At 54.0% G+C, this 23,812-nt stretch overlaps 3 protein-coding genes across 18 annotated transcripts in view; 1 reads left to right on the forward strand and 2 right to left on the reverse strand.

The window, feature by feature from the left end:
* Positions 1-1,232: 1,232 nt before the first annotated feature.
* Tepsin (TEPSIN adaptor related protein complex 4 accessory protein) lies at positions 1,233-9,750 on the reverse strand. Its single transcript, XM_006987703.4, has 13 exons — positions 9,428-9,750; positions 8,313-8,385; positions 7,877-7,968; positions 7,659-7,752; positions 6,792-6,859; positions 6,510-6,585; positions 6,311-6,382; positions 5,321-5,512; positions 4,850-5,024; positions 4,069-4,182; positions 3,905-3,983; positions 3,617-3,751; positions 1,233-2,786 (listed from the first exon to the last, which is right to left on the reverse strand). The coding sequence occupies exons 1-13, from the start codon at positions 9,599-9,601 to the stop codon at positions 2,298-2,300; spliced, it is 1,833 nt and encodes a 610-aa protein (XP_006987765.2). The 5' UTR covers positions 9,602-9,750; the 3' UTR covers positions 1,233-2,297.
* Ndufaf8 (NADH:ubiquinone oxidoreductase complex assembly factor 8) lies at positions 9,743-11,638 on the forward strand. 2 transcript variants are annotated; one of them, XM_006987702.4, is made up of 3 exons: positions 9,743-9,874; positions 9,969-10,079; positions 11,390-11,638. In XM_006987702.4, exons 1-3 carry the CDS (start codon positions 9,791-9,793, stop codon positions 11,417-11,419), a joined length of 225 nt encoding a protein of 74 aa, XP_006987764.1. In that variant the 5' UTR covers positions 9,743-9,790; the 3' UTR covers positions 11,420-11,638. The 2 variants fall into 2 exon arrangements, with proteins under 2 accessions (XP_006987764.1, XP_015861718.1); XM_016006232.3 differs by having other exon boundaries at positions 9,752-9,874; positions 9,957-10,079.
* Positions 11,639-15,616: 3,978 nt separating this feature from the next.
* The window catches only part of Slc38a10 (solute carrier family 38 member 10), a 58,538-nt gene continuing 50,342 nt past the window's right edge, over positions 15,617-23,812 (reverse strand). For 2 of the 15 annotated variants that reach the window (XM_006987700.4, XM_076543904.1), the window contains exons 12-16: positions 22,909-23,076; positions 22,166-22,636; positions 21,512-21,616; positions 18,087-18,263; positions 15,617-17,163 (exon numbers count right to left, since the gene is read on the reverse strand). In XM_006987700.4, coding sequence (XP_006987762.1) covers positions 16,103-17,163; positions 18,087-18,263; positions 21,512-21,616; positions 22,166-22,636; positions 22,909-23,076 — 1,982 coding nt within the window. In that variant the 3' untranslated portion in view covers positions 15,617-16,102. Of the gene's footprint in view, positions 17,164-18,086; positions 18,264-20,229; positions 20,317-21,511; positions 21,617-22,165; positions 22,637-22,908; positions 23,077-23,812 lie in introns of all 15 variants that reach the window. The other 13 variants (XM_042283295.2, XM_076543906.1, XM_016006231.3 and 10 more) reach the window with 11 other exon arrangements.

Genomic DNA, 23,812 nt, shown 5'->3' on the forward strand with positions numbered 1-23,812 from the left:
TCTTACTATGTAGCCCTGGCCAGCCTAGAAATCCCTATGTAGAGCAGGCTGGCTTCAAATTCAGAGAGCCGTCTCCCTGCCTCCTGGGAGCTGGAATTAATGGGGCACACCACCACACCTAGCACGTCTGACACTTAGGCTATGGTTCACTTAAATGTATGTGTAAAGTCTGAGGTATGGGCCAAGCTGTCTTAGGTCTTTTAAACACTGATAGCTCCAGCACTATCACTGGAGGTACCACATCCTCACTGAACTATCACTACAGATGCAGAAACCACCGACTAGGAGTGTGACTGGCCGTGCTGACACACGGAACATCCCAGGTTCTACCTCCAGGATGTGGACGCTGTTGTTGACCTTGTTTCTGTAGATCTATCATCTTTTTTGTTTAAGACTTCCCCAACAGCAGTCTTGGCAAGCATAGCTGTGGTAAACAAATCAGCCACAGGAGTCCCTCACCATAACAAGTCTGTTACCATTCCCTCACAGGAGGGTTGGGATCGCAAGTATCTCCCGCCACGCCCCACAAGCCATCAACAGTTACTAGGAAAAAGGACACCCCAGTGGTACAGCAGCCATAAGCCTTCCCCTGCTCCTGCAGCCCTAATGGAACCCCGATTCACCAGCTGAACCTAGTGCAAATGTTTCTGTACCCAGGGTTAACCGAAAGACTCCCAGAAAAAGCCACACTGTAGGAGCTGTGAGTAACACCCTGGGGTGGGGAGACGGCTCAGCGGTTAAGAGCACTAGCTGCTCTTCCAGAGGACCTGGGTTCAATCCCCAGCACCCACGTGGCAGCTCACAACTGTCTGTGACTCCATTTCCAGGGGATCTGACTCCCCCACACGGACATACCTGCAGGCAAAACACCAATGCACATCAACTATTTCCTGTCAACTTTGGTGTCAGTTCATTACTACAGAAAAAAATGACTACAGCTCAGTGGTACACACAAGGCCTTGCTTTTGACACAACTGAACCCCCTGAGACTCTGGTGGGGTTTAGGACAACACCTCTTTGAAAATGCTCCTCTCCAGCCTTGTTCACTGCGCATCCTGGCATGGTGTAACCACAACTTCCGTTCAAAATATCCTTCTAGCCCCTCGAGGGTGAGGACAAAACAATACCACTGAGAAGTCCCCCCAAACACTTAAGGAGAAAACATCTGTTCTACTTAGGAGAAGTCCTTGAAGTGTACCCCTTATTAATAAAACACCAGCCGCAGCAGCATGGGCTGTGTAAACATTGATGTTTATTGGGAAAGTGCATGTCCCAGCTCCACAGGCTCTTCTGAGAAGGACAGGAAGGGTCACTAGACTCTCCCATGGTCTGCAGAAAACTGTGACAAGCTGAGCATCCATGGCAGGGTCCTACAGGGACCTGACACTGGAAATGGCCACAGGGCACTTGGCTAAGGAAGCTGAGAATCAGACCTTTTGGGTCACAGGCACAGGCACAATCCCACAGTGCTGTGACCCTGAAGGCTGTGGCTCCCAGCTGCTGTGACCTCCCTACGGAAAGACCCGAGATCAGAACCTTAACTAAGAACCAAGTCAGTGTTTCCAACCCTTACAAGTGCTCACTTTGAGGGTCAGGCAGGCAGGGCTTGCCCAGTACCCAAGGTCAGCCCTGCAGCCCTGCTACTTGCCAGTTGCTACCATAGGCATTCAAGTCCATACAACCATTGCCAGCACCTAGCAAAGGGACGGGTCCAGACGGGGACCGAGGTAGCCCGGGGGTGGGGGCGAGGGTTTGGCCTCTGTGTTCAGTCTCCTAGAATCAGAGCAGCATGGAGCAGAGGGGCTGTAGCCAACGGCCCTGGGAGAGCACTGCCCTGTAGCTGTACTACATGAAGCAAGAAACCTCTGAGGTGGTCTCCAGCCATGGACAGACCTCCAAAAAGGTCTGTGTGTGTCTTGCCGGGAAGAAGACGGAAGCCAGTCTCAGGGGCTTCCCAAGAAGCGACGAGTGTGCAAACATCTTTTGAGGGGGCCTCTTTTTCCACACTTCCGCCTTGGCTGGTCAGCACTTCCGCCTTGGCTGGTCAGCACTTCCGCCTTGGCTGGTCAGCACTGAGGCCCGTGTGTCTTCTTCAACAACCCTTCTGACCACTGGGAGGCCCACACCGGGCTCAAGGACTGCCTTACCACAGCTTTCTAGGTAAAGAGAGGGGCCAGAGGGGGCAAGAGGATACCCAGAAGACACTCAAGGACCACTCCTTGGTGGACATGAGGCCATGAGGTCTTGGGGGCCTCAGTATGAGGACCAAGGGACTCTGAGCAGCTGGGTCCAGAGAGTCACATGTTCAAAAACGCGAAAGCTGATGGCTCTGAGACGGAATGTTCTGTGGTCACCTTCTGTACAGCTGGCTGGAGACCCTGGGAGCTGGGGCGGGGCAGGCGGGGGCAAGCCACCAGCTCCATCCCCTCAAACAAAGAGTTGGGGCGCCACAGGCACGTACTGGAGCTACCCTCTGGGGTGTCTGTGTTCTCCGGGCTCTGCTCAAACCCTGCCCCCTGTTCACTGGAACATACCAATTGGGGTTTGACCTCACTGGCATCCTCTAGAGCAGGAAGAAAGGTATCTGGGGGTGGAGCGGGCACAGGATTCCCGGGCACGATGGTGGTGGAGCTCAGAGGCTGGAGGAAGACCTGGCTCCCAGGGGGAGGCACAGGGCTGGTCAGCAGGTCAGCTGGGCCCACAAGGGCAGCTGCAGAGCTGTGCTGGGCACAGGGCCTTTGGGCAGGGAGCTGCTGTCCACAGGAGGCTTCAAAGTGTCTCAGGATCTAGAGGGAAACAGGAAGGAGGCAGTGCCCGCTCAGTGCTGGGGACAGCAGGGGACAAGGCAGGGACCCAGTAATCTGCTGTTGGAATGGTGGGACACATGAAACAAGTCCTACTAAACAGATGTATGGGCAGTCCCAGCCTCAGAACCTCCCAGGCATCAAGGAGCTGAAGGTACCAAGGAGACCTCATGTATCTAGTCACTCTGGACATGTGTTCCTGTGATGTCACCCCACGCTTACCAGGTGCTGTGTTAACTAAAAGGGAGTTAACAGTGCTAACAGCACAGCCAACCTGGACTAAGTGGCCGAGACACTGCAAGTTTAACAACCACAGAGAAAACAAGACCCCAGGTATGTGGTGCATGCTTTAATCCCAGCACTCAGAAGACAGAGGCAGAGGCATGGGCATCTCCGTGAGTTCGAGACCATTCTGTTCTACAAAGAAAGAGAGTTCCAGGACAGCCAGGGCTCCACAGAGAAACCCTGTCTCAGCACAAACAAACAGAAGCAGCTAGGAACGCAACCAAGTAGATAGGAGGGGGCGTGAGGGGGACCCTGGAGATGTGCGAGGGTGGAGAGCTGCAGTCAGGGAGACTTTCTGGAGAAGGTGGAGTGTCGTGTAGGACACAAGGTAGTGGGTCTCACACGGCGGCAGTATGGGTGGGTGGGGGTCCAGGAAGGGGAAGAAGCCAAGGCACCCGCAGTGCCAGAGCCCAAGGGAGGGGGGCACCACCCACTAAGCAGGGCTGTAGGAGTGTGCCCATCAAGCGCTGATCATGGCCAGCTAGGGGCCGAGATAGACTCTGCCGTTCCCAGGGCCCACTGCCCACCTTGGTAGCTTTGTTGGTCACAGGTCCGGGGTTGCCTGCACCAAGTTCCTGCAGCTGTTGCCGGCAGAGGAGGAGGACGTGCTCCTGAGGCAGGAGGTCAGCACCCCCAAAGGAGGCAATGGCACACAGTGCCCTCTGTGAGCGGGAAGCAGGGAGGATGGAAGTCAGCTCTCCCGGCTCCTCACTTAGGGAGGCCTGCATGGGGCCCACCCTACCCCTCCATCCTCCGTGATGTCCTGCTGCCTGCGCTTTACCCACACAGCACCTGCCCCTCGCTCTCAGCCTTACCATCTGCTCACACTCACTGGTCCCGACCAGCTGGCGGAGGAGCAGCTCCAGCACGGCCTCACAGTTGAGCAGCCCACACCTGCTCAGGGGACAGACAGGAGGGGTTGGGGGCAGCCACAGCCAGCTCCCTCCTCCCTCGGGGCAGGTGCAGGGGGGCAGCTCACTCTTTGATGAAGTGCTGGGTCTCCTCACGGCTCAGGAAGACACGTGACCCCTGGGTCACGGTTCTCACTAGGCTCAGCTCTTGCTGACAATCATTTGGGGCCATGGCCTCAGTCCTGGAGAAAGTAAAAGGATAAGTCAGGATATCAAATCTCAGGTAGGGGCTGGAGAGATGGCTCAGCAGTTAAGAGCACTGGCTGTTCTTCCAGAGGTCCTGAGTTCAATTCCCAGCAACCACATGGTGGCTCACAACCATCTATAATGAGATCTGGCGCCCTCTTCTGGTCTATAAGCATATGTGCAGATAGAACACTGTATACATAATAAATAAATCTTAAAGATAAAACAAAACAAAAAAGAACCTCAGGTAGACAGGTGGGACAACACCCCCTAAGCTTCCACACTAGAAGAGCCTGTTGACAGCCCCTTTGGGAGGTGGTATGGTGGTTTGAAAGAAAATGGCCCCCAAAGGAAGTGGATTAGGAGGTGTGGTCTTGTTGGAGGAAGTGTGTGACTTTGAATTCTCATATATGCTCAAGATAACGCCCAGTGTTTCAGACCACTTCCTGTTGCCTGAAAGATGTAGGACTCTGAGCTACTCTCCAGCACCACGTCTGCCTGCACACTGTCATGTCCCACCATGATGACAATGGACTGAAATTCTGAACTGTAAGCAAGCCACCCCAATTAAACGTTTTCCTTTATAAGATGTGCCATGGTCATGGTGTCTCTTCACAGCAATGGAAACCCTAACTCAGAGAGGTGGCCACCTATTCCACATACCTTTCTGTCAGGTCACCTGGCTCACGGCTGGCCCCAGAGTGGCTCTCACTGCCTGACCGACTGCCTGAGTCCGAGGCCCTGCTCGGGTTGCTGGTGCAGGAGGAATTCTGGGAACTCGGACCACTGTCCAGCTCATCCCAGCCTCCTCCTGCCTGCCCAGGCTGGTGTCTCACGGCTGAAAGACAGAATGGCAGGCAAGGTCCCAGGGCTTTCCATGGGCCCCATGCCATCTCCTGAGGGACTCGGGCTAGGAGACAAGGGGTTGTGTCCTGAGCTTACAGGGCAGCTCTAGAAACTCCAGGCACACAAAATGGGTGAGTGCTTCCTGCCGGGTCAGAAGCCTGGGGCTCCTGCCAGTGAGGGCAGCGTCAACATTTATCACCACATCCATCAAGTGCCCGTTCCCCGCCCCAACACTTGACACGAAGGAATGATCCAGATCTGCAAGGGTGGCAACCCTTGCCTCCATACCTCTGGCCCCAAGGATTAGAGTCCCAGGGTTGGGGTGTGTGTGGCTAGCTGAAGGTGTCACTGCGGGCTGATAGGTGTCACCACGTGGCAAGGGGCCCTGGGTACTGGGGTTCTCAGGCCCAGGACGCACCGCATTAGCCACTGCCTCTGCGGCCCTCTGGATTGTAGAGAGGAGGGCTTCGCCCGCAGAGCCTGTGCGCAGAAGAGGTGGCATCAGCAGGAGAGGCAGTGCCGGCACCCAGCCCACCTCCCCTGCCTCCAGCCACATTCTCCAGGGTGGGGCCAGAGCTGCTGCCCACTCAGAGCTGGGAGGTAACGACACATGCTGCAGGGAGCAGAGTTGCTGCTGCCACAAATCCCAGGCACTGTCGTCTGGACTCTTGGCTTAGAGCTGAGATCAAGGGATGTTCTGAGGAGGGAGGGTGTGGGAAGTGAAAACGTCCTTGGCCCTTCACTCAAGTGTCGGGGCCACCCTTGCCTTTGAAGAAGGGACTTACAGGTTAAAGCACCAGTCAGAGGCCCCAGAGCTGCAAAAAGGCCCATCTGTAGCAGCTACAGCACACAGCTGGGTACAGCCTAGCATCCGGCCCCAAGGATAGCTGAGGTTACTTGCTCTATTATGTGCTGCTGTATAGCCCTTCAGCCAACAAACCTCAAGCGTCCGCTGGCACAGGTACCCACACACACTACACTGTTACAACCTGCACGGTGACCCTTTGGGTTCCTGTCACGGCCTGGACCCTGGTCCATCAAGCAGCAAAAATGGCCAACACAGCCAGCTGGATTTAAGTCTAGCTCCTCCTCCCTGTCCATCAAGTAGAGCTGGCCTTGTCATACCTTCCTCCCCGCTAGGCAGAGGAAACAACACAGGGGAGCACACCAGGAAAGAGTGAGTCCCACATGTGGTAGAGTTGGGGGATAGCTAATGAGATGCCAGTGAGGCCTGACCCTGACCCCTTGGTATCCCTACCCAGGAGCCCTGTCCCTTACCTGTCCGGCCCCACTCCTTAGTGTAGCCGAAGCCCTGGAGAGCACTATGAGGTCTGGCCTGGGCACCCATGCCTGAAAGAGGACACTGGCATCAGTGCAGGCCTCCCCCGAGACCAGCCCCCATGTACAAAGACGCCTAGGAGACCAAGAGGGACCCCCTCTGCCAGACCGGCCGGAGCCGGTCACCAGAGCGGCATACCTGCTGGAGGCAGGGCTTGGGGTGGCTGGGAGGGAGGCAGTGGCACAGCATCTGAGAACAAGGTGCTGCCCAGGTCCTAAAGAAGAAGTGGGTGCTCAGAGTCCCCCCGAGCCTGCCGCTCTGCCCACCCCACCAGCCCCGCTCTTTCAGACACCTCGCTTGAGCCGCCCAACCAGGCCCAGGGGCTGTGGCCCCCCAAGGAGAGAGCTGGGTCCTGTGTGGCAGGAAAACAGCAAGCACCTCACAGAGACGCTCTGGGCTTTGACCCTGTCCTGGGCTCACCTGGGCAGCTGCCCGCACCTTCTGGTACAAGCTGTTTCCATGAAGAGGGTCAGGGGGGCCTGCAAAAGCTGCAGGGCAGAAGTCAGACGGGACAGGCTGAGCCTGGGCAGTGCTCCGGACCCAGAGTAAACCAGCCCCTCCTCAGCCCTCCCAGATAGTAAGTCCCCAGCCCCTCCTCAGCCCTCCCAGATAGTAAGTCCCCAGCCCCTCCTCAGCCCTCCCAGATAGTAAGTCCCCAGCCCTCCTCAGCCCTCCCAGATAGTAAGTCCCCAGCCCCTCCTCAGCCCTCCCAATTGTATGTCCCCAGGCCCTCCTCGGGACCCTTTAACATGCCCTCTTGACCACTCACGGTAGCAACTCCACCGTCTACCATCACAACGGCCACTGTGTCTGCCAGAGACCACTCCACCTCCCCCACACTCTGGAGCTATGCCTACCTAACTGCTTCTTTGGGTCCATTCTCTTCTACCTGCCTGCAACAGGAACCTTCTAGAGGTTTCTCAGGGCCCGGATGGTAGACCTGAGGTCTCTATCAGGGCCTTCCAGGTATGAAATAGCCCCTGATTCCTAGGCTGGCTTGGCCTGAGCTAAATTCCCTCTGCTAAAAAGCTTCCATCATGGAAAATCAGGTTTTCTTATATCACATTTAGCCACAAGCTTTCCCTAGCTCAGGGCCTTGCACATACTGGGGATTGCCATAGCACCCTGTACATGCCCGTTCTGCCTCATCCTTCCAGGAATACTTAGTGGGGACCTCCAGCGCAGACACATTTCCATTTATAAGTCTAGACCAGTCAGGACCCCAAGCCCCAAGCACAGCACTCGAGGGTTTAGTCTCCCCCAGGGCACACCTGCGTCTTTCCATACCTGTGGCTTCCTGGATGAGAGCAGAGTTTCGTCTGAGGATGAGCAGGAAGGAGGAAGAGCCATGACCACATAGGTAAAGCAAGATCTTCAGCACCTGGAGAGTGGACAGATTCGTGGGGCTGGCCGCTCTGGTACAGGACACTCGGTACAGCTAAGTGCCTGTCCTCGGCTGGCCAGGAGCTGAGGCCTGGTCTGCTACCTACCACTCAGGGACTCACCTTGAGCTTGACGTGGCCAGAGCTACTGTCCAGGCGGTTCAGGAGGTACTCCAGCAGGCACTGGCTGCTGCCCAGTGACTCGTGGGAAATTTCTGAGAGTCATTTGAGTTAGGGAAGGAGCAGGCAGACACAAGACCCACTGCTGAGACAAACTCACCCTCCTATGACCATGACCCTTCTCGGGTCACACTCCCTGAAGACCATTACCACAGGCTTTGGTTTCGTCAACACTGGAACTTTTAGGGTGTCCTGGACTCTACACCATTGGTATTGCAGCTTTTAGTACACCCCTGACACATACATCTGGATACTAGGAAAAAGAAGTTGGTGGTGCTCCTGGGATAGCATGAGCACCCACCCCTGTCTCAAGAACACTTCCTGCTAGGTCAGGATGCCCACTCTTTACTCGTCCCCCACCAACAATGCAGAAGGATACTGGCAATCTCTTCAAACAGGTAGCCTGGACACGGGATGTCATCATCTGAGGTCCCCTTCAAGAGAATGGGGAGCTGAAGAGGAATGAGGACCATGATGAGCTACCATCTCGGTAGGTCCCAGCCACCAACCAAAATGGAAGCAAGCCTTATGTCCACTGGTGCTAAAAATGCCCAGGAGAATGCCTAAGAGGGACCAGAACCATCCTAGTGGTCACAAAGCACAGCTTTAAGCAGGCTCTGCTCTGGCAGGGATGAATGGCCCCAGGAGAGAGGACAGTCAGTGAGAGCGCTCTAAGAAGGTCAAGGTAAGGCTCAGCCCCAGCCTCTACACTCACAAGTGTAAGGATAGTTTAAATGTACCTACTTATCAAGCACCAACAGCAAGAAGCTCAGGGCTTTCCATGTATTGGACGGTGCGGTGCCAGACCCAACGAGTCAGAACTGCTCGGCTTGATGGGTTTTTCGGCTCCTCAAGAACGGCTAACTTAAATTTTACATAGTCATGCATCAGCATGGTCGTGTTACTGCAAGTGTTTATCTGGTTGAAATCTGGAAACACCTATTTCTCATCGCTCAGTGTCTGGGCAAAAGGGTGGGGTTTAGGAATATTTAAGACAAGTATACGGGCACTGCCAGGGTTCCACACAGCCTCACTGTACTATTTGTCCACAGTGCTTTTAAGGGGATCTGGAGGAAGCGATCAGCAGAGCTTAGTACTTAAGAACTTGTCCCAGCCTCTACATGAGAGATCTGACCTCCTGTAGCACGGCCCCTAGGGGCACTCAATACCCTCCAGCTCCAGTCAGGAAGCTTAGGGCAGTCAGTTTGTTTCACTCAACAGCTGGCAACAGGCTCCGCCTTCCCCACCCGGTAGCCGCGGCCTTTCAGATGCCTCCTGTCTCCTTAAGCAGCACGAGTGTCCAGGATGTTTCTCTGAATGAAGCCGGGGAAGCCGGGCTCCGGCCCGGCGGAGACCGCCCGCCGCCCTTGGGCTCGTCCTCCAACTAGCAGAGCAGGCTCTCTCGTTCTCAGCAGTGGCTGGGCAGCCTGTCCCCGCTAACCCGGCGGGGTCCCCGGGCGCCGGGCGTCAGCAGACCCTGCGAACTCCACTCACCCTGTGTAGGAAGCTCAGGCGGTCCCGCAGCGGCGGCGCCGCCGCCATGGTCCAAGGAGCCGCCCCCCTACAGCTGGCCCCGCTTCCGCCAGGCTTCGGTCCTCCAATCATCGCGCTGCTCTGGCTCCCCCAGCCAATCGGTGGCAGGAAGGGGGCACAGAGGTCCAAAAACATCCGAGCTCAGCCAGTCCAAAGTCCCAGTTAGAGAAGGACAAGCACCAGTGCCAATTACAGAAGAGCAGGCCCGCGACTCTGACCAACCAGAAGACAGTATGGGCGGAGGTGCCGGATGTTCAATTATTCGACGCCGGAAGAGGCGGGACCCAGCATGGCGGCGTCCACGGGGGCCTGGAGGAAGCGCTCATGTCCGCCAACGGAGCCTTATGGGGGCGCGTGCGGAGCCGTCTCCGGGCCTTCCCGGAGCACCTGGCGGCCTGCGGGGCTGAGGTAAGGGCGGGCGGAGCTGGACCTGCAGGTTAGCTGGGAAGGGAGGGAGGGCGGCGGTCAGGTCAGGCCACACTGCCGTCAGGTCTCCCCTCAGGCTTCGGCGTACGGCAGGTGCGTGCAGGCCTCCACAGACCCTGGAGGCCGCCTGAGGAAGGACCTTTGCGTGCGCGAGTTCGAGGCCCTGAGGAGCTGCTTCGCCGCCGCGGTAGGTGGGCGCGTCCCCCGGCGTCGCGCCTAGTTGGCGTTCCTTTTCCGGTGCTTTGGGGAGAGACCAGACATCCTTTCTCCTGCCAGTCAGCTCCGGGGAGGGTCGGCGAAAGGGCAGACTCGTTAACTGTTGACCCCGTGGCCGAAGGGCGGCCTGCCCAGACCGCCCCCAGCTGCGCTCTCCCTGTCCGGGGGTTTTGGGATGTCTCGGGAGGGTCCTCCTAGGCAGAGTCGGTAGCCGGTTCCCAGTGTACCACAGAAGTGGTGAGAACCGCTTGGGTCTTGGCCCTTGTCTTCTGCCTATGACCCCTCCACCGCAGGCCCCTCTGTTAGTTGCTGCCCCACTTACAGTCTTGCGAAGGTGGCCAGGGTTAGCAAGGCTGAAGACCTGGAGTGTGGGGTGGGCGTCCTGGTAAAACCTCGGAGGAATGGTGAAACAGACCACAGCGAGTGTCCCAGAACACAACTGGTGGTGCCACCAGATAGTGGGGACTTGGACTGCCGAAGTCTTGGGCCCTCATTCTAGAATAGGTTCCTAGAATGTCACTAATGCCGACCTCCTCCTGGGGTACTGCTGATTCAGTGGGTCTGGGGTCGGTCACACCACAAGTGCTCCTGAGCTGTTAATGCAGAAATAGGACTAGAGATAGGGTTGTTGTTAAGAACCCAGAGCCATACAGTGAACCTGAGGCAGTTTGCCGACATTCCAGAATAGCCGTAGGCAGAAAGAGTAGTGTTTGGGAGATCTAAACGTCCCTTGAGTTTACTACAGCCTAGCCTCACCTAGCAGCCCACGACTAGTTTCCCATCAGACACTGTTCCGTCATCAGGTGTTGCACTTTTCTTGTTCCGTCTGATTTGATCCCTGCCTTTTGGTGGCTTTCCAGCCCTACATCCCTCCCTGAGGGGAAAGGCAACAAGACAAGCCTTCATTCTTTTGTGGTTGCTAGCCAGGAGCTCTTTCTGAAACCCTAGACCCACTCCTAATGTTCACAGGCTTCTGCTTTCTGTTACCTTTGCTGTGGTTGACCAGAGCTGTGTGGCTGGCAGGCTGTTGAGTCCATCTCCTCCTTCTCCTGGGCCAGGTGACGGAATCCCACTGTGATTCCTCATTCATCCCTGCACAGCACCTATAGATCCTCCACTTAGTCGCAGGGTGCAGGCTTCATCTTTTAGGTGAGCTCAATCAGGTACCCCCACATACACAGCAGCACCTCAGTTCTTTAAGGTGTTTGGGAGAATGTGGCATTTGATGTGATCTTGCTTTTACGCCACATCTAACTTGGAAATAAATGCTTTCTCCTTCAGGCCAAGAAGACCCTGATGGGAAGCACCTAACTAAGAAGGGCTGTGGGCACAGGTGCCTTATCCTGATGGCACACAGTGAAGAGCTCTGGGACTGAAAGAAGGTCTGGGCGGTGAAATTCCTGGTGTTTTTGTTTGTTCTCAGCTTGAACCTTGGGCAGCACAGGGTTTGTTTACCAGCAGTGTGTATGTGTGAGGATCTGGATTCCATCAAGATGTAACAGAAACAGCAATGAAGGTTATTTAATCCAACACAGTTTCAGGCTTTTATACACGAGTATGGTATAAGGAACTTGTCTCCCAAAGACAATGCATCCAGGACACACCTGCACTGCATCCCTCCCGCCCCCCCCCCCCAAAAAAAAAAAAGCGGGTGGTATGTCTGGACCACAGGACTCTGCCAAAGGGTCCCCGTTTAAAACTTCTCAGCAAAGGCTAAAGAGATGGTTCAGCAGTTAAGAGTACTTGTTGCTCTTTTAGAGGACCCAGGCTCAGTTGCCAGCACCTACATGGCAGCTCACAACCATCTTTTAAGTTCAGTTCCAGGGGATCCAACATCCTCTTCTGGCCTCTGCAGGAACCAGGCACACATGTGGTACAGACATGAATGCAGGCAGAACACAATATAAAATTATAAATCTTAAAACAATCCCTACTATTCTCATCAAAATTATTTGATCTAAGCCTAGCACACCAGGCCCTGGATCCAACTGCTTATGAGCAAAACACAGCAAAGATAACCCAGCAGCAGCCCACGGGGAGTGAGCCCACAGGGGAAGAAGTGCCATAGAGATGGCTGTCCAGGAATCGGGCAGAGGCTTTTCCGGACAAAAGTCAACAAGGGGGTTCTGCTTGGGACTTTCGGTGAGGGACAGCCATCCCTGCAGCCTGTCACAGACATGGCTCCTGGCTTTCCTTCTTTCCCTCCTCTTCACATGGTGAGTTTAAAAAACTTCCAAGTGTAGCAAGGGATTCTGTGTGTGAGTGCCACCTGCTGGGAAACATAGGAACTGCTCAGTCCTACTCCGAGTGGAGGTCATGCTGTCCTTGAACCAGTTTGCACCTGTCTCAGAGCCTTGGTACAGGGAACAGGGCCAGAGACCATCATGCCCTACACTTCATGCCAAAATCTGCCTCCCTGTGGCATCTAACTGCTACTCTGGAACTAGCCTGGTTTACCAGAGTGAGAAAACCAGAGTGTTTTAGTTTAAAATTTATTTAATGAGTATTTTAGATGCATGTATGTATGAGCACTGTGTATGTGCCTGGTAGCCAGGGAGGCCCAAAGAAGGTGTTGGATACCCTGGAACTGGAGTTATAGTTGTGAGTCACCATGTGCTTTTAACTGCTCAGCCATCTCTTCAGCCTCTAGAATACCTGTTTGATAGATACTCTGAGTCCACCTCAAGACAGGACTTCTTAGCTATGGCAGAGAGCCAGGTTGGATAGATTCTGTCCTAGTGGACAGTGATGACGGGTCTCAAGGGACCTAATGGTTTTACTGGACAGTCCACCCCTCCCGCTGCTGCCAAGGTAGCAGAATGAGTGATTGTCCAGGGTATTACTAGGTTGTCCTTCACAGTCAGAAGCACTCCCTACCTACTCAGTGTTCTTTCTCCATGTGTTCAGACGAGCCTCTCCAGACTGATGGCCCAGCCTGCCACAGCATCTTCAATCCTCTTGATAGCTCAGACTATAGCTTCTTCAATCTTCCTCCTGAAGACTTCCCAACTTTGGGCCCCACTGAGCTCAGATTTGTCTGGCAAAATGTTCTCCCTGGCTGTCTCTTCATCCTCTCCTCTGAGGTGGCAGACATCCATTGCTTTCCACGGTCCAGCACAGCCAAGGGCTCCAGGACCACTCCACTCTGTCACTGTTTGAATATTAGATTCCTCCACATGCACAACCCTCTTCCCGTGGACTAGTGTTAGTGAAGTCTCGGTCCCCAGTGCTAGTGGTTCAATTTTGGGAGGTTCTAGAAACTTCAGGAAGTAGGTCATTGCAGGCATGCTTTTGAAGGTTGTGCCTGATCCCCAGTTCTTGTCCAACAGGATATGGAAAACCTCTTCCATATGCCAGTGTGCTCCAGCTGCTGTAACATCCTGATCACATGGGCCAAGCATCACAATACTGAAACTGAGCAAAATAAATCAAGTTGTTCTCAGGTACTCCGGCCACAGCTGTGCCGGCACCTTTGGCCTTTGCACCTACGTTATTCTCTGGTTTCCAGACTCAGTCTCAGGAACACTTCCACGGTTACGGTAGAGACAGTCTGCAGCTGTGTCAGTCACACAGCGCTGACCACTCGAGCATGCTGTCAGTCCACTTGGGCTGTTGGGGTGGAATACTGAACCAGGGGATTTACAAAGAGTGCAAATGTAGTCCTCACAGCCTGGAAGCCCAGAGGTTAAAGGTCAAGGTTTTGTACTGTGAGGGCCCTCCTGCTGAATTTTCATGGGGCAAGAGACCACAGTACAAAAGTTGCCTCAGCAAGGATACTACCTTTGTATCCTAAGCACTTAAAACTTCCTCCTGGTACTCTTGGAACTCCTGGTTTTTATAGAGGGGCCACACTGAACCACAGCAAATGTCTTGGCCTCAGATGGGATCTGTTGTTCCTTTTTGTTGTTTTTTTCTCAAGAAAATGTTTCTCTGTGTAGCCCTGGTGGAACTCAGTATGTAGACCAGAGTGGCCTTGAACTCAGATCTGCCTGCCTCTGCCTCCTGGAGTGCTAGGATTAAAGATGTGCACCACCACGGCCTGGGCTATCTGTTGTTCCTTTGAGAACCTGAGCTCCACTTTCTTCTGCCTTGCTCTGCTGCTCTGGGGGCAGAAGCATGCATCCTGGCCTGGCAGCCCTGCGAACAAGCATAACTGTGCTACAGCAGAACCCTCATGGGCAGGCACCATGTCCCAGTAGCCTCTACCAGGTGATTGACACCTACTGAAGGCAGCAGCTCAATTGGCAGGTGGCTCCCCGGTGCCCCCGCCCTCACAGGACCCAGATGGAGGTACTGTCTGCCTCAGCACTAATGCAGTTGAGTAGCAAGACCCCCCACCCGCAGGTCTGTGCCTTGTGCGGGAAGACGTCCTTATCTGAAGGCTGTTGACAGGAGGGTTGGGGGTTAGCTAGGAGGAGGGGCCCTGCCTGCCCAAGAACACAAGTCAAGGGAGGGTATTCAAGAATATCAAGTTGTGCGAAAACCCCAGTTCCAGCAAGGTGATAAGAGTTCCGATCCAAGAGGTTGGCCAGATGACATCTAACCACCACATAATAGCTTGTTTGGAACTGTTTTTAGAAAGAAGGGCTGGGAGGAAGCCCGAGGACTGCCTTGCACTGGCACATCCCTTCTTTGGGCCTGTGGAAGCTTCCACCGCTGTCATTTTCTGGCTTTTCAAGCTGTCCAAGGACATCTTTTTAAAAATTGTAACAAGGGCCTGAGAGATGGCTCAGTGTTTAATGAATCTTCACTCATTCTCGTAGAGGATCCAGGTTTGATGCCCAGCACCTATATGGCAGCTCAAAACCATTTGTAACTCCAGTTCCAGGGTATCTGACACCCTCTGTGGACCTCCAAGGGCACTGCATGTATCTGATGACATACGTCTGTGTGACACTCATACACAACCTTTTTTCCGGTTTTTTGAGACAGGGTTTCTCTGTGTAGTATTGTCCAGGATCTCGCTATGTAGACCAGGCTGGTCTCAAATTCACAGAGATCTGCCTGGCTCTGTGTGCACCACTGCTGCCTGGCCTAAATCTTAACTTCTTAAAAAATATAGGTGCAGAGAGAGCACACAGTGGGGTGTGGCCTGGTTCATATGACCCCACTGAGACTCCTGGGCCTTCCAAGCCTTTCATAGCAGGGCGTGGGGACAAACCAGGTTCTTGTCCCTTAATCTCACAAGTGCCTTACTTGGTAAGCGAATGAAGACAACACAGTCACGTATTTCTGTTCTGACTCGGCGACACAGCCTGACTGCTCTACCCTTCGAGCTTGCGGCCATAGAGATGCACAAGACATCCCAAGGCGTGCCCTGGTGGCGTGCCTGTCAGTGTTCAAGCTCCCTACAACAGGGGTCAGATGACACAGGGAACTAAGCTGCCTGCAGACTCCCCAACTGTTCTTACCCATCTGAATCCAGCGATGATGGCTGGGGAATGTACCCCATGACCTCTAGGTCCTGTTTGGTACCAGGATCTTGAATAGGTGTTCAACTTGACTCACTAGATGTTAGTGGTGTTTTATTTTTTGTTTCATAATCAATTTCAATGAATGTGTATGACAGGAAACCAGGAAGGCCATGTACCTCCTTCCCCAACCCAAGTCAAGTTATACCCAACCCTGGGCCTCCCCAGGGGGTTTCCCACACCATGGAGAACATGGGACAGTCTAGTCAGAGTGGAATCTGGCTGTGACAGGTTGCAAATTCGATGAGGACTTGTAACTTCAGAGTCGCCTCCCTGCTGCCAGTGCTGAACAGACGAGAGCTGCCGAGGTACAGCAGCAGCAGCGCTGAACCTCAGCACTGCCTTCCCTGGGCGGCTCAAGGCCCAAGCCATACTTGGGCCAGCGAGTGCCTTGGAGCAAGTGACACCACCAAGTGACAAGATGTCTGGGTTAGGCTTTCCCGGCGCATCATGAGGGACTAGATACCAATCCCTGGGGACATAAGAATGTGGCCTCCAGTCGCTGCTGTCCAATGTCTGGTTCTCACGCTTCCTCTAGGTCTCCAGGCAACTGTTTAATTTGCCGGCTGTGTACCACCTGTAATGCGGCCCCTGCAGCCTGACGGAGCTGGGTGTCCAGGGCACCGCGAAGGTCGTTACCCTGTACATTAGGCAGGGAGTTAAAGCTAATGATGACTCCATCCTTCGGAGCCAGCTCCTGCTCTGGATGAGAGGCAAGGTCCCGCCGTCTCCTCCGGAGGTCAGAGCCAGCCTGCACTTTCAGGTCTCGGTTGGGTTTGGCATTCTCTGGCTTCTGACCCCCAGGCACAGAATTAGAATCTGGCCTCTTCTTTGCCTCCAGGATGGTGGCATCCTCCTTTGCTCTGTGCTGCTCCTCAGCAGGTATGTGAACCCCTTGGGGAGCCTGACTTCTTACCTCTGGGTGAGAAGCCTGACCTTTGTCAGAGATGGCCTGGAGTTCTTGCTGAAACCTAGCTTGGGGCTGAAAGCCTGTATCTGCTGGCCTAGCTGGGACCATGGTGGGTCCTGATTGCCTGGACTTGGTGCCAGAGTCCTTAGCCTCTGCCCCTGCCAAGGGCTGGGCAGCCTCTTTGGGAATATTGGCACCAGCGGCCATTGCTTCCTTTACAGTTTCCTTCCTTTCTTGGGAACCTCCACCAAAGGCATGTTGGTGCTGCCTGGCTACTTCCTCTGCAAACTGCTTCTCTGGACTCTTGGGTGCCCCAGCAGGGTCTGGCTTGAGCACTGGTTCCAAGTCCCCGGGGGCCAGCTCCCTCCCAGCTCCAGCCACCTTGAGCACAGCTCCCTTCTGGTCTTCTCTTAGCTTAGTCTGGACCCCCTGGAGCTCTGTGTCAGAGCCACCAACAGGAAGGTCAGCAGGGTCTCTGCCTGGCCCTGCCTTGGCTTCCTCCAGGGTTTGCTGGCCCATCTCTTGGGGTGAGGCAGGGCGACCTCTAGGAGCTCCAAGCACAGGTTGCAAAGGCTGTGGGGGCCCCTCTTCCACTGTCTCCCCAGCATGCTCCTTCCAGGTCTCCTCCTCCGGTCCTCTGAGTGCTGCCATCCCAGGCTCTGGCTGCATGTCTGCTGCAAATGAAGGTGAGCATCAGTTTGGTCACAGAAATGATTCACTGACTGAAAAGAATCTTTCAAGCAGTTAAGAATGACTAAGAGAGCCGGGCGGTGGTGGCGCACGCCTTTAATCCCAGCACACCCGAGGCAGAGCCAGGCGGATCTCTGTGAGTTCGAGGCCAGCCTGGTCTACAGAGCAAGATTCAGGACAGGCACCAAAACAACACAGAGAAACCCTGTCTCGAAAACAAAAACAAACAAAAAAAGAATGACTAAGAGCTGGAGAGATGGCTCAACAGTTAAGAATACTTGCTCTTCTTGTTGAAGACCAGAGCTACATTCCCAGCACCTAGTCAGGCAGCTCACAACTGTCTGTAACTCCAGATCTGGGGGCTCTGACATCCTCTTCTAGCCTACACACACATAATAAAACTATGTGGTGGTAATCTAATTGTACTGAATTATTATTTTGATTGTATGTTAATAAATAAAGTTGTCTGGGGGTCAGAGCTATTAGAGCCATAGCAAGAGTGTGGCGGTGGTGGCACACGCCTTTAATCCCATAAGATCTCTGTGTGTTCAGGGATACAGCCAGCATTGGAGACATATGCCTTTAAGACCTAGGGGGCTGTACATTCAGACAGTGACGAGGCAGTCACATGTTTGGGTTTACAACCAATGAGAAGGCAGAACAACATACTATAAAAAAACGAACCGACAGGAAGTAGGTCTCTTTTCGCGAAGCTGGGACAGCAGGAAGAAGGGTGAGATTTTAGCTCTGAGTTCTGACTTCTCGGCTCTCTCTTTTACATTGTTTCTGTGTTTCTTATTTAATAAGACGGTTGGATACATCTACAAAACTACTTCCTGCCACCCAGCCTCAGCTCTAGCCCCAGGCTTGGCCTGTCTGGCCGTCTGCTCCCCGGGACTCTACCTACCAGGCTTAGCCTTGTCCTCCTCGTCCTCCTGCCGCTGCTGCCGGATCTCCTTGTGCTGCTCCTCGATGACAGCCAGCAGCTTCTCCTGCTGGTCCAGGAGGCGCTTCTGCTGCACCTGCTGCTCTTTGATCACCTGCAGCAGTACCGCGTGGTCCAGCATCTCTGCCCTGCCAGCTTCTGGGGGGACACACAGTCAGATGGACTCCAGGTAGGGTTGCCAGAAACCCGCCAGACCAATGGCCTTGTGACGCACACAGTGACCCGTGGGGAATTGGCCCTGCCATGCCCATATCAGCACCACTGTCTGCATCACCTCGGTCCCACTGGCACAGCAGTGAAGCACTGAGCTAAGGCCGAGGGGTAAGCCCTAATCAGGATGAGCCTCCAGGGCAGCCTTCCCGGCCAGCAACAGTGCCGCCTGCTTCTACTCTTATCTCAGTGGTTCAGACACACTGGCAGATGCCAGCTCCCTGTCTGTTGCTGCCTGAAAGTGCACGTGCAGACAAAAATTAAGAAGGAATGTACCAAAGTTACAGGTTCTCTGAGCTGCGTGATTCTCCCTACTACCTCACATAGTTGTTCTAGGACTAACACAAGGGAAAATAAAACCTAAAAGCTATTTAAAAAAAAAAAAAAAAAAACTTGATATTTTAAGAAGATTTCTTCCAAGATGAAGAGAATCTTAAAAACAAAAGAAGTCTTCAAGTGGAGCATGAGAACCTATCGCTGTGGTCCAGACACTCAGTGGCAGCCTCAGGAAAGAAGGGGGCTCCAGATCAGCAGGGGTGGGGTCGAGGAGGGTTAAGACACAGAACTGTAGACAGGGAGGGTGAAGGCCTTCCTATGCAAAGTCGCTATGTCCCATCCTTGTGACACTGGTGGGGAATGGCCTAGTCTGACCCCAGCTGCTTCTGGTGGCCACCACCAAGTGCAGCAGGGGCTGGCTGGCTGGCCTTTCACGACAAGCACCTTAGCACTGGGCCAGTTTATCCACAGCAAGCAGCTAGGGCAGGTTCATTTTCACAGGTCATACGTTTTAAAATTGGGCATCTTTAGAAGATGGTGGGTGAAGGACCAGGTGTCAGAGCATAAAAACATCTTGTGTAGGGGTAGGAATGGAGCTCACCTCTAATCCTAGCACACAAGAGATACAGACAAGCAGATCTCTGTGAGCCAGCCAGGGCCACATAGCTCCCAGGTGCAGGGCACACACTCACAGGCTCCACACCAGGAACTAGCTGAAGCAGTTCCTGGTCAGCATCCTTTCAGGGGCAGTGACGAATGGCCATGAACACCTCTAGGGTCCCCCCAAAGCCCTCAGTAGCTAATGCAAGGAGAGAAAGGCAAGTCGAACGGTGGCGAGGATGCTGGGGCCCGCCATGAGGAGGAGGACAGAGTTGACCTAAGAGGACAGTGCTATCCCTTTTGCCGATACCTAAGGTTCAGACACTGGCTTGGGAAGGAAAGGCCTCCTTTCTTCTCCCTTCACAGGAAAAAGCTCAAAGCAGTCTCCCCAACAGGCCACACCTCACCCTGACTGCATGATCATAAAACTACCAGTTATATAAAGACAGTTACACACGTTGCTGGCACTTCCCAACCACTGAAGCAAGGTTCTGAAGAGCAGACCCCATGTCTCAGGTACTCCTTAGTGACCAGCTGAGTTGGTTCTGGGAGAGAAAGATAGGTACCACGTCCAGCTGGAAGCCCCATGTGGCAAAGGTGAGACGCCACAGGGACTGGCTTTTCCCAGCCAGAACCTACCAGGACCAGATGGGATGGAAACCCCCACACTAGACACAGTGGGATACATGGATGCAAGCCACACACAGCATCAGCAGGTACATGCAGCCCCAACCCTGTCTCCAGCTCAGGTGGTACCGTAAGTTACTTATAGACACCATCTGGCTGTCCTCTGAGGACAAGGCCACAGGCTGAGAAGAAGTAAAGCTGAAAGAAGAGGGAGCTGGAGTGTCAGAGATGCCACTGGGGGCTGTGCTGCATCTGGAAGGGCACCCTTCCTCGGGACTGACATGTATTCATGCAGGGCCCTCACAAGTGGAGTATGCCACCTAGGTGCTGTTCCCACACTGTCAGAACCTCCACACACATGCTTCTCTTGCAACACAGTCCTGAGCCATACCTGCTACTAGCTTTTTAATCTCAGCTGTCCATCCCATTGAGAGGCATATGGAAGAGAGGCACAATAGGGAATAATAAAAAGTCTCTTCTTCAGAAAGAAAAAGAACAAAGAATCAAACATGTTTAAGTGACAGATTACAGAAACTGCAACCAACAAATACAGTCAGACTAAAACCAGAGAGGAAAACAGCAAGCGTGGGGAGTTCTCCAAGCCATTTGTAAGCTCCAGTGAAGCAGAGGGCGCCTGTGAGCTCTGCCTCCCAGGCCCGCACCGCCGGTCAGCCGGGATCAGCCCCATCTCAGCTGCAGCTTGCTGGGCAGCTGCTCGAGTCTGGCCTGCAGGGCCAAGTGAGAAGCAAACCCTGGATCTTTTCACATCCATTGCGAGGTAGAGTATGAACACTCAAGGCAGGCCCGGTTCAGAGATGGCCTGTGCAGTACAGAGAGTTTGACCCAGGAGAGCCAAGCAGCTCACTGCCTGCAACTTACGCCAGACCAGGGGTCAGACTTCAGGTGGGCTTTGTCACTGGAGGGCTCCTGGGAGGGCCACCACCATCACCTTCCCTGTACACTAAATACCATAAACCATATGGGATCAACCATAAAAAGTCAAAATCAACACGGAAGTTTAGAGAACTCCGGGCGAGTCAGCCACAGTGAACTCCGGATGCCAGAGCAGGCCTTTACTTGAGGACACAGAGCTGCTGCTGACCACCAATGCTGCCCCAGCCCACTAATGCACAGTTCCACCTAAGGCACAGCTTTCAGATGATCTTCACACCTGGTGTCCTAAGGCCTCACCCCAGCTGGCTTTACACACCCTGAGCTGGGGAAATAGCAGCACACATGCTTTAAGTTGAAATAAAAATGGTAATCAAAAACAAGCCAGGCGGTGGTGGCACACACCTTTAATCCCAGCACTCGGGAGGCAGAGGCAGGCAGATCTCTGTGAGTTCGAGGCCAGCCTGGTCTACAGAGTGAGTTCCAGGACAGACTCCAAAGCTACACAGAGAAACCCTGACTTGAAAAACAAAACAAAAGACAAACAAACAAACAAAAGCCATGTAACTACGTGACACTTTTTAAGGGGAAAAAGGGAGATAAAAACGGTCCTGGAGAGGTGCCACAGGAAAGCTACTGGTGGGAAATAGCCGGGGTCACTGAAGGTGCTTCCTTGGCATAAAAACCAAGGAACAGGAATTGTGGAGCAGGAGGGATCCAGGAGCACCCACCCCACCCCGCCTCACTCTGGGGCTCCTCCTGAGGGTCGGTGGCAGCCTCACCTTCCAGCTTGCTCCCTGCCTGGTCTCCACCTGGCTGCTCCGCCTCCTCCTGCTCCTTCTCCTCGGCAGCCCCTGGCCTTTGGGCAGGGAGGCCCGCCTTCCCACCTGCACACAGAGAGACTCAGCTGGTTTGTGGAAAGTCAGGAAGTCAGGGGTGGGGTGAGGGGCTGGCAGGTGTTCCCTAAAATGACTCCACAGCTAGCCCCCACCCCCCAGCACAGTTTATATTCAACCTGATGATTACCAGGGAAGTAATAAAAAAATATTTAACAATCTCACAAGCTGATGGCAGTGAGCCAATGTTAACTACCTTCGCCAATTAAAATGCAAGCACCGTCCTAACCAGCTCTTAGACGGGCACTTAACAATGTGTTACCTGTCAAGCGCTCCTGCACTGTCCCCCGTGTGTGCCCAGACACACGAGAACAGCATGGCACCTGACATTTAGTGGTCTGGCAAACAACTGTGTGACAGATATTACAGAATCTGTCAGGCCACCAGGCTCTTCTTTACCCCACCAGCTGCTGAAGGGGCTACGACTCTCACATGCTAATCTCGAGAAATGAGAGCTGGGGGCTGAGGACGACTAACGGGTTCCTGCAGCACCTACCAAGGGGTTTCCTCTGAGAAGATCTCCAGGAGGCTGACACTCACCAATGTTGCTCTCCAGGTCACTCTCCACAGGCTTCTGTGGGACCCCTGCAGCCCTCTGCGCAGCCTGGACACCTTCACCAGCCACCAGAGCATTCTGCTCCACAGAGAGCCTGTACTGGGGGACCGGATGCAGATCCCTATTGTCTGCTCTGGAATCTTCCTTCCTGGGCTGGACAGGTGGCTGGCCATTTACTTCTGGAACTTTCTGGGGATGGTCATCTTCCCCCATTGCCGGGGCTTGCTCAGGTCTTTTCCCTTCTTCTCCTCTCTCAGGTTCCTGCTTTTCCTTCTCTGACTCAGGTGGAGGTGGTGCCACCTGCCCCCTGTCCCCAGGGTCCCCTTCATCTGTCAGCCTGGGAGGTGGCTTTTTCTCTTCTGGCCCTTCTTGGTCTTGACCTTCATCCACTACCACTTTGTCATGAGGAATGGGAGGCTCATGGCGGTGGGCCTCGCCCACAGGGACAGCAATACCTGGAAGGACACAAGGACAGGCTGAGATCAGGCTGAAGAGAGGTCCCACTTTAACCTCCTAGGGAATTGGTCTCTGGCTCCTAAGAGTGTGACATGGGCCACTGCTTCAGATCCCTCCACAGCTATCTGAGGACTGGCAGGATTCCTAGGATGTTAACGTTACAAGGGGAACAGCAGTAGGCAGTTGTCTGGGCTGAGGGATGACACGCAGGCCACACAGGGCTGCTGAAGCCTTTCTCTGTCAGGGCAGCGAGCGCCACTTGGCCACTTACCTTGAGCAGGGCGGTCCAGCTGTGCAGCTTCCTGCTTCTCCTCAGGGGTCTCCCCTCCAGGCACATCTACAGGACCCTTAATCTGGGCCTGCTCCAGTACCTCTTTGTCCTCTGGCAGCTTTGGCTTCTCCCGACTATCCTCAGCAACAACCACAACGGGATCCTGGACTGCAAGCACAGCACAGTGAGCCTCTAGCAACCAGTCCAGACTGGGTCATCCTCCTAAGATCAGGACCACATATCGAAGCCGAATGGCAGAGTGGGGGTGAGTTTCTTCCTGTCCAATCATTATTACCAGCTAAGGCGCACAGAAAACATTCTTTCATTCATAATATAAAAAAATGTCAGCCGGGCGGTGGTGGCGCACGCCTTTAATCCCAGCACTCGGGAGGCAGAGGCAGGCGGATCTCTGTGAGTTCGAGGCCAGCCTGGGCTACCAAGTGAGTTCCAGGAAAGGCGCAAAGCTACACAGAGAAACCCTGTCTCGAAAAACCAAAAAAAAAAAAAAAAAAAAAATGTCAAAATTCAATTTATAGCTATAGGCAATGACCATGCTATGTAATACTTGTCCACAACCACCAGGTGGCAGTATGAGCACACAGCCGATGCCTGTCCCTTGGGTCTCCCAACAGGCACCAAACTGCCTGCCCTACTGCCTAGACTGAGGCCTTTAAGGAAGAGTACACTGGATGTGGTTGGGCAGGCCTGCCAACCTCTTGCTGTTGGTGGGGAAATGCACACCACAGGTGAGAACAAAAGGAGAGGCCACCAGCGTTGCCCTTCACACACCCACACATGCATGGGATCCATGCTCTATCAAGAACAGTAGTGTCACAGAACTGGAGAACACTAACTTCGCAGACTACCTTTGAGAGCTGGGGTTGGGGATCTAGCACAGTTGGGA

Source organism: Peromyscus maniculatus, chromosome 8 (genome assembly GCF_049852395.1).
Source record: "Peromyscus maniculatus bairdii isolate BWxNUB_F1_BW_parent chromosome 8, HU_Pman_BW_mat_3.1, whole genome shotgun sequence".
Classification (NCBI taxonomy): domain Eukaryota; kingdom Metazoa; phylum Chordata; class Mammalia; order Rodentia; family Cricetidae; genus Peromyscus; species Peromyscus maniculatus.

Excerpts from the sequence above, each read along its gene's own strand:
- Tepsin (XM_006987703.4), bottom strand. The coding sequence starts at position 9,601 with ATGTTTTTGGACCTCTGTGCCCCCTTCCTGCCACCGATTGGCTGGGGG. Across the intron at positions 6,860-7,658 it reads TCTCATCCAGGAAGCCACAG|CTTTTGCAGGCCCCCCTGAC; the intron begins GTATGGAAAGAC and ends TCTGCCCTGCAG. Across the intron at positions 6,383-6,509 it reads CCAAGCCCTGCCTCCAGCAG|GCATGGGTGCCCAGGCCAGA; the intron begins GTATGCCGCTCT and ends GTCCTCTTTCAG.
- Ndufaf8 (XM_016006232.3), top strand. The coding sequence starts at position 9,791 with ATGTCCGCCAACGGAGCCTTATGGGGGCGCGTGCGGAGCCGTCTCCGG. Across the intron at positions 9,875-9,956 it reads TGGCGGCCTGCGGGGCTGAG|GTCTCCCCTCAGGCTTCGGC; the intron begins GTAAGGGCGGGC and ends CACTGCCGTCAG. Across the intron at positions 10,080-11,389 it reads GGAGCTGCTTCGCCGCCGCG|GCCAAGAAGACCCTGATGGG; the intron begins GTAGGTGGGCGC and ends TTTCTCCTTCAG.